This window comes from Cariama cristata, unplaced genomic scaffold (genome assembly GCF_000690535.1).
Source record: "Cariama cristata isolate BGI_N322 unplaced genomic scaffold, ASM69053v1 scaffold7279, whole genome shotgun sequence".
NCBI classification, from domain to species: Eukaryota; Metazoa; Chordata; class Aves; order Cariamiformes; family Cariamidae; genus Cariama; species Cariama cristata.
In genome coordinates, this window is record NW_009634031.1 from 95,985 (window position 1) to 111,255 (window position 15,271).

The 15,271-nt window shown below is 42.4% G+C and overlaps 1 protein-coding gene across 1 annotated transcript in view; it reads right to left on the reverse strand.

Annotated features, from left to right (window-relative positions):
* Positions 1-10,197: 10,197 nt before the first annotated feature.
* The window catches only part of CCDC85A (coiled-coil domain containing 85A), a gene marked incomplete at its 5' end in the record, with an annotated part of 77,614 nt that continues 72,540 nt past the window's right edge, over positions 10,198-15,271 (reverse strand). The window contains one exon of the mRNA XM_009707009.1: positions 10,198-10,287. Within this exon, the coding sequence (XP_009705311.1) occupies positions 10,198-10,287 (90 nt within the window). The remainder of the gene's footprint in view (positions 10,288-15,271) is intronic.

Sequence of the window (15,271 nt, forward strand, 5' to 3'; positions counted from 1 at the left end):
CCGGTTCCGGCCCCCTCAGCCCAGGGCACCGCCCAGCCCCTCAGCCTCACCAGAGGCTCCTGAGGGGAAGCGGGTTTAAGAACAGACAAAATGGCACCCAGCAGCGAGGCGTGAGGAAAAAAATGTGAGAAACCACGAGACCAGAGGGGAGAGGACCCCTCCTAAGCCTTGCTGTCTTCCCTAAGTTCTGACATGCAAAGCGCAAGAGAGAAAACCAAACGTGGCCAGATCAGAGCAGGCATGTCACGGTACGTCCCGTGGCAATAAGACACAGTTACCAGCCACACAGATGTCGTGACATGATCGGCAGGGCCCCAAACCTCCACTCCCCAGTGGTGCCCCCGGGAAAGGAGAGAGGTCTGCGTTAGCCATGCCATGCCTGGGACGGGGAGTCTGGGACTCCCCATCTCCCAGGGACAGAGATCCAGGCAGGAACAAGCCCCTCAGTCTCTTCGTCAACAGCACAGAACCAAAACAGAGAAGGAAATTTTCAACTGACATGTGAGCATTGCTGAAGGATGCCAAGTATCAATTATTTCATCAAGATCAAAGATAAAACCTTATCTGCACTAGTCTCAGCACCGCTCAGTAGCAGAGAGATCACTGTCTGAATGTTATCAAACGCCATCTTGTCTTTATTGTTCCTTCTTCCTGCTAAGGCAAGGATATTAGCAGGGAAAAAGTAAAGTATATGGTCACATGTACCTTTCATCTGAGAAAAGGAAGAGCTTCAAAAGGCTGAGGGAAGCTACTCAGTCTGAAGTAGTCACCTTTTTTTTTATTGAGGCAACCGCTCTATCTTTTTATAATCTGAAAATTTCTCCAAAATTACTTTAGAGCAGCATGTGTATTGCACACTGCCTTCACATGAATCTCAATTTTCCATTAGTATTTGCAGAAACATTTTGCTGGACACAGTAAAGTTATTACTTAACATAAGCACATATGGATTATGAATGCTATATATGAATATTCCTGTATTTTCCATTCTGTCAGGGTACCAACACAGCCTTTGTTGCCACAGTATTATAGGGCTGATAAAATAGGGCTGAGGGAGGCAATCCTTCCCCTCTACTTAGCACTGGTGAGACATCTGGAGCACTGGGTCCAGTTTTGGACATCCCAGATGGATATGGACGTACTGGAACAAGTCCATAGAGGCCTCCAGGATGGCCTGGGGATGGAGCAGAAGGCGTGTGCCTCTCCCCAGAGGTGCCCAGTGAAAGGATGATGGACAAATGGGAATGCAGGAAATTCTAGGCAGATATAAGGAAAACTCTTTCACGATGAGGATGATCCAACAGGATGAAACACAGAGCAACACTGCAGTTGGTAAGGGGCGACCAACGCACAGGGATGGACCCTGCACATCTGCTATGGTCTAGCCCAAGAGTCTGGTCCACACAAGCTCCTCGCTGGCACATGCCACGGCCAACGGCAACAGCTTCCCCTGCAGATGATTGCAGGCCACGCCTATCGTCTTCACTTGTTATGAATTGTTTCAGCATGTTTCCCAAAGCCTGATTAAATTGTGGTAACAGCTTGTCTGTTCACAAGCGGCTTGTCAAGGTCCTCAGGTGCCTGACCCCTTTCCTCTGCTCTCACATGCAGTCAGGCCCCGATGTGTAATCTGCAGGCAGACCCGCTCTGGCAGACAGCTTAATTACAGCCACATGCTATTGGGGTCAACGCAGAATTTAGAGACTGAACTCCAGGTAACGTATGGCATAATTTATGATTACAGAAATGTATTGGTGCCTTCCTGCCTTTCTCCCTGTCTGCCCAGCTATGCACATGGCTGCAAAACATATGCGGTGCATCAACCCCAAATGGCCCTTTCCAAGCTGGCAAAGGATGCTGGCAGCTCCGCTTGGCCACATCGAGCCCTCAGTCTGCGGACAAGCTGGCCAGGCTGTCCCCATGGGACGCAGCAAGGGTGCACCTGAACTACAGGGACTGCTGGTCCTTCTTGATGGTCTGTGGCACCTTTGGATACAGAATGGATGTTTTGCTGCACAGAGACAAACAGTAATGTGCTAATTATGTAGCTTTGCCCTTCAAGTGAAGCCATCTCGGAGTATACCGCCTTCAACATCTATTTCATTTTTCCCCTAATGTTATTAATGGGATTTATGGAGACAAGGTTTAATCACTCATCATTATTTTACCTTTTCTCCCCGCTTTTAAAGTTATTAGCAAAACAATTAAGATGAACATTTTAACAAAAATTTATAGCTATAATTAATCTCTGGGAGGCAAAATCTTTTGTTTTGTTTAACATGTACACATAATTCAATTACTGTGAATAAATGAAGAAGCTTTGGAGACCTCTTAGCTGCAGGTTACCTGATCTGGACATGAGGTGCTCTACCAGTCTGTGGGGAGCAGACCATCCCAAAGGAGCATGTTTTACTTTGAAATCACAAATTCAGATGCCACCTAACGCAAAGATATAAATAATCAGTTTGGTCACAGATCTTTTTGCTTTGGATTCTCCTTTTAACTGTTTGGTACCAGTACCCCCATCAGGAACGCTGAGAAACTGTTGGGAGCCTTACCAGGAGAAATATGCTACCTTTTGGGCGTTATAGCAGAGACCAGTCTTTTCTCAGAAGAGTGCAAGACCCCATCTGCAACACCCTCTAACTGCACCACCCACCAGGCCATAAGCTAACCTAAGTCCTGTTTGCTTCAGTGACCTTCAGGTAAAGCCTGGTGTGCACATACGCACAGAGCATGTGTAAGCACCTGAGCAAAAGGGAGGCTGTACCATGCTACGTATTGATCCTAACAACTAGGAAACTAGTAACATACACTATTCTCTTACTATACTGTGCATAAGTTCGGTAGCAGCTCTTAATTCATGCATCATTGTGAAAGGCTCAATAGCTATGCTGACTTGTTTGTTGGGGTTTTTTTAAGTGTTTTCAGTATTAAAAGGCATCTACCACATGCTCTCCTTCCAGCCCTAGAGACCTGTTGGCCATTTAAGGCTGCGAGCAGTCCTGCCAGCGAGGCGCAGTGCGCACCAACAGACTAACATTTCTGCAGGGAGCTGGTGGATGGGGCTGCCGGGAGGCAGCTAAGCAAGGGCAGAGGGGATTGTGGTTCAGCGAGACAGAAACTGAACCACAAAGTTTGCAATTTAGAGATCCTCATGCTATTTGTGATAGCTTGTTCCCTTGGAAAGAAGATTTCTTCCCATCCTATGGAAGAGTTGTCTTTCTAGATGGCACTTCCCAGAGCAGAAGGCCTCCAAGAAGCCGTTTTTGCAGTTACACATACTCAAAGCTTGATGTAAAAGAAAGCTAAACCAGAGCAATCACTAGGACCTGTTACACAACGGTAAAAAGCAGCCTTCAACCCCAGCCAAGTCCTACTCCATCTTTTCATCCACTTCCTACAAACGTGGCCGCACATACTTCTAAGTTCATCATCGCTCCCCTTTTCTATTGGGCCACATGACTACCTGGCCTGAACATCAGTGACTCCAGTCCTGCTGCCCAACTGTGGAAGGAAGGTGGCTAACCAAGTCCGAGAAGAATTCACTCCTGGCATTCAGTATCACAACTTCTTCCCTGCCACTTTGGTTTTATTTGTCCATGGCTATGAATGCTAATATTCAGCTAAGCTGCTCTGAGACACCACTGGCGTGCTGCAGGAGAAAAAGCATACAAGGAAAATAAAACCTCTAGTCAACGTTTGGTAGGCTGTCTGCAGCACAAAGTGAGAGTAGGCAAGCGATGCATCCAAGCCTCAAAATACCCAGTGTAAAACTCTAGAATCTTTAGTGAGAAACCAAAGGGATGCTGCAAAATGGCCATAACAACAGGCCTAGAAAATAAAAAACAAGAGGAAGCGTGAAAGTCACAGCAGAAACAAAAGAATGCATTGCTTTAGCATCAGTGTAAGGTAAGAACATACAAGAATGCTTCTAAAGAAGGCTTTAAAATGAGTTTCAGAATCTGCTGTGATTGAAGGAAAGGCCTTATTCAAGACATCGTTCATCTTGCACTTAATTGTAGGCACATGTTGAGGTTCCAGCCTGAAGCAAGGGGTTAATTCTCCAATTATTTCACAGGATTAGAACTACTTTTTTTTTTTTTTTCCCCAGGAAATGTAGTGTTATTGTGAAGCCCATCCAGACATGCTATTTCATAATTAATACTAAATAAAAAGTGAATTCTCTCCTTTGTCTAAATAGTTTGCTTTGGCTCAGCTAGGAGCAGCAATTAGCAAGACAGCCTCCCTGAACATATTTGATCTGCTACAGGGTTTCCTGCTGCGTATCAGAAGAACAAACCTGATTTCACACAATCCATTGGGTTTATGTTGGCTGGATGTGCCTTAATTAAAATGATCTTCTTTTTTTTCCCCCAAGGACTTTCTTTATATGTTTGTGGTTTTTTGTGGAGGCACACGTCCCTAACGTAGCAGTTTTGTGGATTTACACTTCTGCTCTTTACCAGTTCCCTTTGTAGCATTCACCGTTTGTAGTTTGGTGCAGAAATTGGGACCTGTTACCATTTGTGTATAGGTCCGTTTTATTAGCAGTAGTAGAGGAACAGTTCCCATGGAAACATTTCCATGTTTCATGGTGTGCTTTTCCTGGGATTTTCAAGGTTGTGTAGGGTGGGCTCTGGGGCTTTCTAAATGGGCACATGCAGCAGTCTGTGCACACTTCCCCTTCAGCAGGGGGAGAAAAATAACATATTTTTAGGTTGTGTATTTCCTCTCTTATGAAGTCTAACGCCTGTGAAAACAGAGTGGCTCGACAGCCCCATGCCACAGACTGATGTTCAGGCCAATTCCCACCACTCTGACAACAAACCAGATCCTATTTTGAAAGGCCACCTCAAAATCCAAGAGAGTGTTTCCCTTTCACTCTCTGACCTTTACGCATAAGCCATAAGTGATGCTACAGTTTAACATGGCTCAGCGCACTCGCCTGAGCCAAGATGTCCTTGTATCACTAGAGACTTCGAAAGCTTCTTGAAAAAAACATGCCATCAACCCCCGCCTGCTCTACAGCTGAGGTGTTCAGGCCCAGGGAACACTACTGCTCATGGGCTAACCTTGTCCCCTGGCATTTATCAAGAGCAACAGTGGAAGAAAAAAAAAAAAAAAAAGAAAAAAAAAAAGAAAAATCACATGTGAAAACGTTAAACCACCTTCTTTCTCACACAGCCTTTCTCTCAGGCCTCTGGTTGCCATACACACAGGTGAGTTGCATAGCTCGTGGGTTGTACCACTAGTCAGCTAAACACTGCAGAAGATTCACCTGCAGCCTGGATCCTGGCAAGACAGGTCCCCATCCCCCTTCCCTTTGTCCTCTTAGTTTCCAGAGTCTGGGGATGGGTTCCCAATGTTATTTTTTCCTTTAGTTTTTCATCTGAAGACTTATAAATAAAATATAAAGTTTTAAAAATTTACTTCAACCTATTCACAGTAGTGGGGAAAAACCCACCAAAGAAACTTCAAACTTCAGGGCCATAGCCACTGCATTGCAGAGATAATTGTAACAAGTTCTTATTCAATTGGAGAGTAATTATCGTGTTCTAACAAACATATTAAAAAATTCATTATTATTATTTTGGCACTTTTTTGTCAACCAGGTGTTTAGGAAGCTGTTTCAGAAAGAAGCATGTAATGAAATCCCTGGGGTCCTTCCCCACCAGCCGGTAGCAGGAGAACTGCTAATGCTTGGACAAGGCTGGAGCTACCCAGAGCCCGATTCCAGCATGGCCAGCTAAGGCCTCATAACAATATCAGAAGATGCCATGGTTTTATTTATTTTTCATTATCGTCCATGAATATCTCTCAGTTTTCTAATTACTCCCATGAAAGTGTCTGAGCTTTCTCAGTTAAGAAAGATTCAAGGAAGGTTCATGTCTCTAGTCCCTGTTATCTCTTAAGTTTTTAAAACATTATAATATTGTTATTTATGTAAGAGTATTACAAAATTTTCATTCACACTACCATTTTTGGGTTGCTTGACCTTACCACCAAAGTGAGCAGGAGTGCCCAGGAGCATCCCATGTAGCCTTACTAAGCCTTCCCCTCCTCTCTGGTCTTTTTGTGAAGTGGCCCCAGTATTTGGCTTTTCCTAACAACTAAAGTTTCTCTTCCACATATTGAAAATCTCAGCCACACCATGCTATTTCTGGGATTAAAAAAAACCAAAAAACAAAAACCATGAAAAGTGTGGAGTCACCAAGGAGGAGGGGAGAGATGTTCTTTAAACAAACAAACAAGCAAACAAAGAGGAGTCGTTACTAGACAGAAGATTATTTGCTCTTTCCTCCTTTTGCAGTTTCTCTTTCCCCCTTGCTCCCAATACTGCATATATCTCAGATGTGAGTTGCCAGCTGTGGCAAAAGCCATCTCATGATTCACCTCTGGACCTGACTACATGTGCTAGAAAGTACCACAACCATGAGGCAGCCCAGCAAATGCCTGTTTGCTGGCTGATTAAATAATGCAGAACCTCTATTTCTTAAATCCAGGCAGAGCTGCTATCGAGTCAGCTGTTCTGACCTTCAGGTTTTTGAACAACTAGAGTCACAGAGCTACTTGCTGACTTCGGGGATGTTCACGGCTGGGGTCCCTGTGTACATGATTCACCCAAGCCTGGAAAACACAAGTGTGGAGATCAAAGAGGACTTGGCATTATATACCTGGCAACAGCACCTGCTAGTCCGTTCTGCAGGAATTCAAAATAAAGAACAATCTCATCAAGATTTTCCCCCCCCGCCCTGTGAAAGTGGGGAAAAAAAATTGGCTGAGCCAGCCACTTTCTTCTGTGTCAAACTGGTGAGATCAGTATAAAGAATTCACACCACCCTGGGACCTACTTAAAAAAAAAAACCACACATAAAGAATTAAATGAACCAGTGCCCTGGCAAGAGTGGTATTTGGTGGGGAGGTACCTGACAGCAACACAGAAAGCCTGTGGGGCATTTGGTCTTTGAGAGGTTCGGGGCAGCACACGGCCGGGTGCCGTCCCCACGCCACAGAGGCTGTTTGGGCTGGCTGTGCCCAAAACATTAAAAAGGGCACACTGGCTTCATGCCGTGTTCATAAACATGTCCATCAACTGCAACCTTTGGGGAACCGGTGCTACTGAAACCCTTCACTTGCTGAAAAACAAACTGCCATTCTTTACCTTCTAACCCTTCAGCAAAGCAGCTTTTCTCCACCCCAGAATGTGAAATCCACTCACTACATCTGCTACGCAAGCACTATTTAAAATTCACTCGCATAGTGAATTTTATAGCTCATTCATGCTCAGCTCAGAAGCTGCAAATGGCCCTGTAACAACATGTACAAATTTTCAACCGAAGCAAAATTATGCTAAAAACAACTGAATGAGGAGTCCATGAGGCTCGGCGTGATTACATTTTACTGAAAAACGCCTAACCATGTGGGCAGAGAACAAGACAGACGAGACAAAGGTCTGTAACTACTACAGCAATTTTTATTCATTAGCGCAGAGACGGATCAGCAGGCTACAAGACCCCTCAAGAGCACTGACCCTCTTCTCCACACACTGCCCACTTTCTCCTCTTAGTAAGCTGTATTTTTAGGAGCCCCCGCAGAATTTATCATCTTCAAGATATTGATTGTACTAAGTTTGGTTTTTTTTCCAGAAAATTTAGTGCAAATTTTCTGCTCGCTGGCAGCAGCAGTAATAAGCAACCCTTTCCCCGCATGTTCCCCCAACACACACAGCCCACGGGGGGACGAGGGAGCCCGGTCCCAGGGCAGAGATGCAGTGGGCACAGGAGGCCACCGACACAACCAGCCTCCCCCAGTACCATGAATATTCCTGTGTCTCTTACCTGAGCAAAACAGCTCCGGGAGCTCCATATTGCCCTGTCCTCACCTCAGAGCCACACTGTGAAAGAAGAGAGGAGGAAAGGCCCTGGGGCTGCCCTTGCAGCACAGCTGGGGACTTAACACCTCGCACCTGGGGCACACGGCCGGTGGCAACCGGGAGCTGCTGCATGGCACTCTGCTGTCTATACAGAAATACACAGAGTAGCTACCTTGGTTAGTGCAAAAGAGATAAACAAGTCCACATATCTGGGATTTTTTTTTAAGACACCTGGAGAGAAAGTGAACAAAAATCCACAACATGCAACTCATTTCTCAACCAAGCATGAAACATTTCAAAGAGCTCCTTCAAAGCAAACTGCTTGCGAGCCCAAGCACCTCGCGGCTTCGGTCATTAAAGGAGAGCAAACAAGGGTGAGATTCTATAATTTATTACTGTTGCTAAGATGAACACAGATACTTGATACCCAATCGTATGCAGAACTGTAAAAAAATAGTTTTAATACAGTATCAAAATTTACACAAGTGTAGTGTCAAAAGACCAGTGTCCCTCAAATTAGCCCCTGCACATACACACTGCAGGCACAAGTACATGTTTTACATTTTTTCATACAGATATATAGATATATAGGAATACAACAATTGAAGTTTAACTATGCAAACAATATGTATGGAAGAAAACAAGATGTAAAGATAACAGACAACTGTTTGGGCTGGCTTATATATAAGAAATTAGGCAAGAGTGCAATGACTGAAAATGGAAGGCCGGATTCTGCATTTCCAACTCAAGGAGACGGAGTGAACAGGAGTTTTTCCCTGAGAAAGCAATGCTGGATCAGAGGCCTTACATCAAATGGTACCAAGTAAAAATAACAGAAACCAATATAATCACTGCTGCAAATTAACACGCTTTTTCTGAAGACAGTTAGCAGATTTACATCATACTCCTATATAACAAAAGACCGTACAGCAACTGAGCTACATTCCACTGCAAATAGCCCACGAATACAGCATGTTGCAAGCTCAGAGAAAACAGAGGTTCTGACTTTGGCTCAAATCTTAGTAACCAAGAACAAACCAGAAACCCAGGAATTGTTGCATTCCTATTTACTTCTTATTTTTTAAACTTTTTATTAGTTTTTTCGATGCTCAGCTATGGTAAAAAGTTAAGCAACAGCATTCAGTCACAAGCCTGTTGCACATTCATACATGAAACTATCATTGCTTTTAGATATACACAAAATACCTATCGTTGCAATTCAATACACACAACTAATTTTATACGCATAGATAAAAATAAACTAAGCACATCTAGGGCGCTGTCCGGTCAAATCTCAGGCAATCTGAACAAGAGCTTTCTGCCTCATAACAATGAAAGACATGCTCTGAGTATAACAACACCTTTTTCTTTGAAAGAACGCTACAGTGGTAAGAAAAGCTTTTTTTTATAACGCAGTGCAATCTTTTAGATCCTTATAGACTCTTGTTAAATAAATCAGCATGTCTCTAAATTAAAGAGTAGAAATTAGCATCCTGACAACTGGAAAATACTTTCCAAAAAAAACCTCTGATGGAAATTCTGATTTGAGACCTGTAATACTGATATCCAAGTACTCCATTCATTAAAGGGCTGCAAACATCATACACGTCTTCAGAAGATGTGCATCAAAGTGAATCAAAAAGAAAGCTATCTTTACTTTCATTTAGAAAGAAATCGTGTTTCACTACAAGTACTGTAGTTATGCTACACTACTGGCTGGTTAGGAGACTTTATGGTCTTTTAGCACCTCCAAAGGCAGGTATTCTACCAAAGCAAAAAAAAAAAATCACCTGGAAATTGCCTAAGCACCATTAACTGATACTTTACAGGTGGAACTGTGAGTTACTAAGAAGTGACTTTCTCAAAACCACGGAGACCAAAGGCACAGTTTATCAATGTCTCTCCAGTCTGGTGAAAAACCTCTGTTAAATCCAGCGGAAAATTCGTTCAGACTTACTAGAGATTCACTGTAACTAACCAAAATAAAACTTATTTCATGTAACTCCTGCAGAATCCCAATTATCTTTTAGTTAAGATGGAAATACCTTAGTGCTTCTAAATATGGTGTGTTGGAGTGACGACGCGGCGGCTGCATTTCCCTAGCCAGTATACCGAAACAGCAGTATTCGGGGGACACTGACAACACGGCTCCTCTGAAAGACCTCTGTGCAGAACCTCGACTAGTTTCCAGCAAAGTCTCTTGTAGGGCAGACAGACACCCCATCATCAGCTGGGAAGTCGCTGTGGACACAGTCAGTTCTCTCTCTCTCATCAGCAGTTCAAACTCCTCCTCATCAGAGAGGGGACTTGCTCAGGGCCTTTTACATAGGTCCTTTATACTGATTTCCTGACAAGTGTTGTCTAATTCCAGGGCACGATCCTGCAGCATCTCCAAGTTTCCTCCACACAACCTAAAGGGAGGGATGGAAAGAGATCTCATTATCACCAGTTAAGATGTACTGGTGCTCATATAGACATGCATCTGGAAACGCCACACGTTCATTACGCAGACCATGCAGCACAGGTAAGGACAGAGGGGGGGGACACACAACAGAAGAGAATATTTTTCAAGGGATACAACATTCCTTCTGAACACAGAAAGCACATGCTTCTAGGTAAAAATGATTAAAAACAGAGACAAATGAACTAGCACGTGCATCATTGGGATATTTTATGCTTTGGATACAAGACTGAGGGCATTTACAGGCCTCAACTGAAACTTTGTTCAGCTATTTCCCAAACCACATCTCTTGCAGAACACAATTCAGAAGCACAAAGCTCAGTCCAGAGCAGTCTAAACATTTCCAGTTTAAAAAGCACAGAGCCGTTCTCTTTTTCAAAGAATTTACTTGCTCTCTTAAAATCAAGACAGACATTAAACGTGTTTATTTCATTTGTTCTTCCTTGAGATTAGAGGAACTGTGCATGTAGTCACTGTTGTATACATGCTTGTGTGTTTTGTTGAACCAGAGCAAAACCTACAATTTAGTAAGAAATTAGCCTTTTTTTCTTAGTGTGGACTATACATTATAAAGGTTTCCTTCCTTATCCTCACATCTACTCCCATTCATGGTTGCATAACATCCATGTTACAAGTATGGAATTAAAAATGCAGGGAAGTTATACCCCCTAAAAATTAGGAAGGTATTTTATAATGATTTATAAAAAGATTGACTGATCATAAGCAGGAGAATCAGTAGCTTGTGTCATATCACCAGGTACCTCTTCCAGGAGTCACCAGAAACAAAAGTGGCGATTATCACCACAATCCCGTGTATTGCAATTTAAGAATACTTCTGTTTAATCATCATCAACTACCAACCAGCTGAAGTATAACTGCTACTAAATCACTCAAACTCTGGCCCATATGACTGTTAAGAAAGGCAAAAAAACTGTTTTCCATTGTCATTATTTATTATTTGTATTTTAACAGTGCCTAAAAAGCCTGGCAGAGAACAGAGATTAAATTAGCTGGAACTGAATAAACACAAAAGCAGCTGGATCCTGGGAAGTTGACATCCCAAAAAGACAGTTCCTACAGCTCATGAGCAAAGGCAGAACGATCCCAAGGTCCTACTGTTATTTTGTGCAAGAGATAGGAAAATAACCCAGGTCCTGTGAGCCTTTGCTGAAGAAAACCTCAGGATAAGCACAAAGCCCAGAAATACTCCAAGATTGGAAGCGATAAGACTTCAGTGTTACTACATAGGGCCAAACAAATTAACGTTCCTTAGAGGGAACTGTCTTTAACACTGATGGGTGGGCACAACCCAAACCCTGCAGACTTTCCATACAACCAGAATCTTGCAGCCTGAAACCAGAGGTTATCAACAGGAAAATACATGTGGCTTAGCTATGTTTGCTGTACTGTGAAACACTGTGCTATGGCGAAAGCATGAAAAATAGGTTTTCAGTGAAACCTCCCAAATCAGCTGTCTATGGCAAAGCCATCGGAAATGGCGGAGGGTTGGATACAATGAGACAGGCGTTTCTTTCCAACGTTTAGTTGCTGATTTTCTGAACTTAATATTATCAAAAAGAAAGGTCTCTTGAATAGTTTTTGTGAGAAGGCACATTGTACCTACATACGCTTTTCAACAGTTTTTCTGGTCAATAAACATTAGACAATATTTACCAAGCAGCTAATGCTGACACAATGAATAACTAAAAAGGTGACACTTCCCAAAGTCCTTTATTTCCAGCTGAACAAGTGACCCCTGATTGCTCGGAAAGGACAAATGCATACAAGACAGCCCTGGAAAGCCAACATCCTAAGCAGAATTGACAAGGTGGGGTCAAAAGGAATACTCATGCCATTTTTACGCGTGGGAGACGAAGAAATCTTTATCAGCAACCACTTTTGCTTGTGCATACAAGTGTAACAGATACCTGGGTCTCAAAGGCATCACAGTAGTTTTATTTGCCTCCTTTTCAGAAACACAGGATGATCTAGGCTAAATTTCTGCAGATTTATCACCAAACTCTCCTTTTGTGCTGGCTTATGTACAGTTCTTTGCACAATCATGATAGCTGTACATGTTGCTGCCTTCTCCGCACATATTAATGTGGCCCTCTGCATTGTATATGCGTTTTGGATTTGCACATAGGGTTCTTTTAGTCCACTAGTTCAACACCGACTTGTCACAAGCAGCACTAATGGAATTACTTTACGTTTACAAGCACTCAAAAGCAAATGTAATACTTAAGCATTCCTGAATGCGTATTAAATAGTTATGACAGAGTAAAAAGTCCAGTACCAAAAACTTCACTCAAAATTTCAGCAGAAACCTTGACTGAATAAAGGACAGCTATGAGGTTTATGATACAGCCATGGCAATTCATTTCTAGCTTACTTCCAACACACCGGAGTGAAAGGACGGAGAAATCGTCTCCCTGGAAGCCAGGCAGAAACCTGCACCCTAACTGCAGACGAGAGCAGCTGTGTCACCTGCCATCCGCGGTAGCATTCGAGGCCCGTGCGACTCCAGGTGGAGCATGAAGTACTCGTGGAGATCTCTGTGGTCCCTGACCCCTCTTGCCCAGCTACCCCCCCAATCCCATATGGTGTACCCCATCTTCCCTTTGGCTCCCACAGCCCCAGCGAATGTGCTGCAGCCCTATGAACAAAACTTACCAGTAGCCTGAGGAAGATCGTGAAGAACACCCCTTGAGACTTAATCCAAATGTTCCCATACTTTGGAATTACCTCCATGCTCACTAATACATGATAAACTACCTCTAAACCTGCTGCTACATATTGCTACGTTCTCCTAAGGCAATGCAAGTCTATAAATACAAAACGAAACCATTCCCAAATACGTTGTTGATGAGGTGGTACCAATACCATATGCACATCCTGAGGAGAGAATTCCCACATCCGTTATCTTAATAAAATATCAACGTTATCATATAACACCATAAAGTTCCTACAACATGATTTATACATCCAAATTGCATTTTGGTACCAATCAAGATTAGGCACCAAAATTATAGAGCCCAAAGTGAAACTTGTCGTCACTCCACTGTTTTCACAGCCAAAACGATGCCATGGCAAATGTTTCATGTAAAACACCCACAGTGCATAAAGCTGCAGCAAAACAGTGAGCTACAAACTGGAAGGAACTGCAATGAGAATGCAAAAGAAAAGAAACATTATCATTAGTTTATCACAAATCCACTGTACTTTTAACACGGAGTAGATGACTATAAGAAAAAGTAAAACCAGAAAGGAAATAACCAACTATTAAAAAAGTATAATAATATATCAACAGTCAAATCAGACATAGATGATAGAAGTCAGAAAAAAAGGTAGCATTTCAATGCCAGCAGCAGAGCTTTGAATGGCTAGGGAACAGAGAGACAAGGCGGAATACAAGTATATATTTAGCATTTATAAAAATGAATAGAAAAATGTCAAATTTAGTATATTAACATTTTAAAAGTAGCATTACTTACATCACGAGAACTTTTATGGATTACTATTAAATATGTATTAGTTAGAAGCTGCTTTTTTATCCATAAATTGCAAAGGAATAGTGTAGGCAGGAAAATACATAGGTGCCATTGTACAGATGGGGAAACCAGGGCTGCCAGACTTCATCATACTTGCCAAATTTTATTCTGATGAAGGTTAAATTCAAGTCAGCTGAGTCATACAGTACTTTATCCCAGATATATTATCACACGTAGATTTTTCTGATCAATACTAACCAACATGTTAAAATTATAGTGTTCCTAATAAAACAGTAATCACATTACAGAAACAGTAATTGACTTAATTTCCCTATAAAATCTTCAAGGGCATATTGTCAGCATTTAAATGAAATATACTTTGAATCTTCAGTTGTTTCCAGGCTCTATATGGAATATAAAATTGAACACCTTAAACTCATACTGCACATTTCTCCAGCCACAGCTTTTCCTGTCTCACTAAGGTAGTGGCAAGAGTCTTTAACAGCCTGCTGATTTATATTTTCCTGAGTTTCCAAGACATGAGTATGTTTTTAAAAAAAAAAAGAAATTTAATTTACAAATTTGTTTTGCAGTCACAAATATGAGTAGTAGCATATTTAAGCTTTCATAAGTCCTTCCTGAGCATGGGCATACATATATAACTGACCAATTGCATTTAAAGATAATTAGACTGATTACAGTGCTCTGGATTTCAAGGCAGGAGGGATCATTAAATCTTCTTGCCTGCCCTCCTGGGTACCACAGAACACTTACTTTTCTGCAGCAACTCCTATACTTAGCCTCAGACCTTGTCTTCAATTAAAGCATACCTCAATTTAATTTGTAGATGGCATAGTGGAGTTTCCAGTAGGTGACACTGAACCCAGGACAGGAGAACCCAATGCAAGTTTCACGGGTAAGCCTGTGCCCTTGGTTATTCAGGCAGTCAGACCAGATAAGGATCATCATTCTCTAAATATAAACCCTGGTCTGCAAAGCAAACTTACGTGGAATATGCACACCTCTATGCAAAAGCATACAGTTTGGTCACGTACAACTTGCAAAAAGAAACAAACACATCCTGCCACGTGAAATAACTACTTAAATATCCCTAGGGAGACCACTTGCACGTAGGGAATAATCCCATAACCACTGGCAGGGTGAGGAAAATCGCCAGGGCCCAGGCATGGGGACACACACAGGGCAATTTCTTCTTTCAGCCAGCCGGCATGCCGGCTCAGGTCATGGAAGAGCCTTTATCCGACCAGGTGCATGGCAAAGCTCTTCTTTCTCTTTCACCACTGTCTCCACCAGTGGGAGATTCACAGGCAATTTTATTTTTTTTTTTTTTTAAAAGTCTCTTCATTACTCAGGAGAAAAACAACACTATTTTTAGCAATGACCTCCCTCTGTTTTCTTATGGATCTGCCCCTTTAAAATACA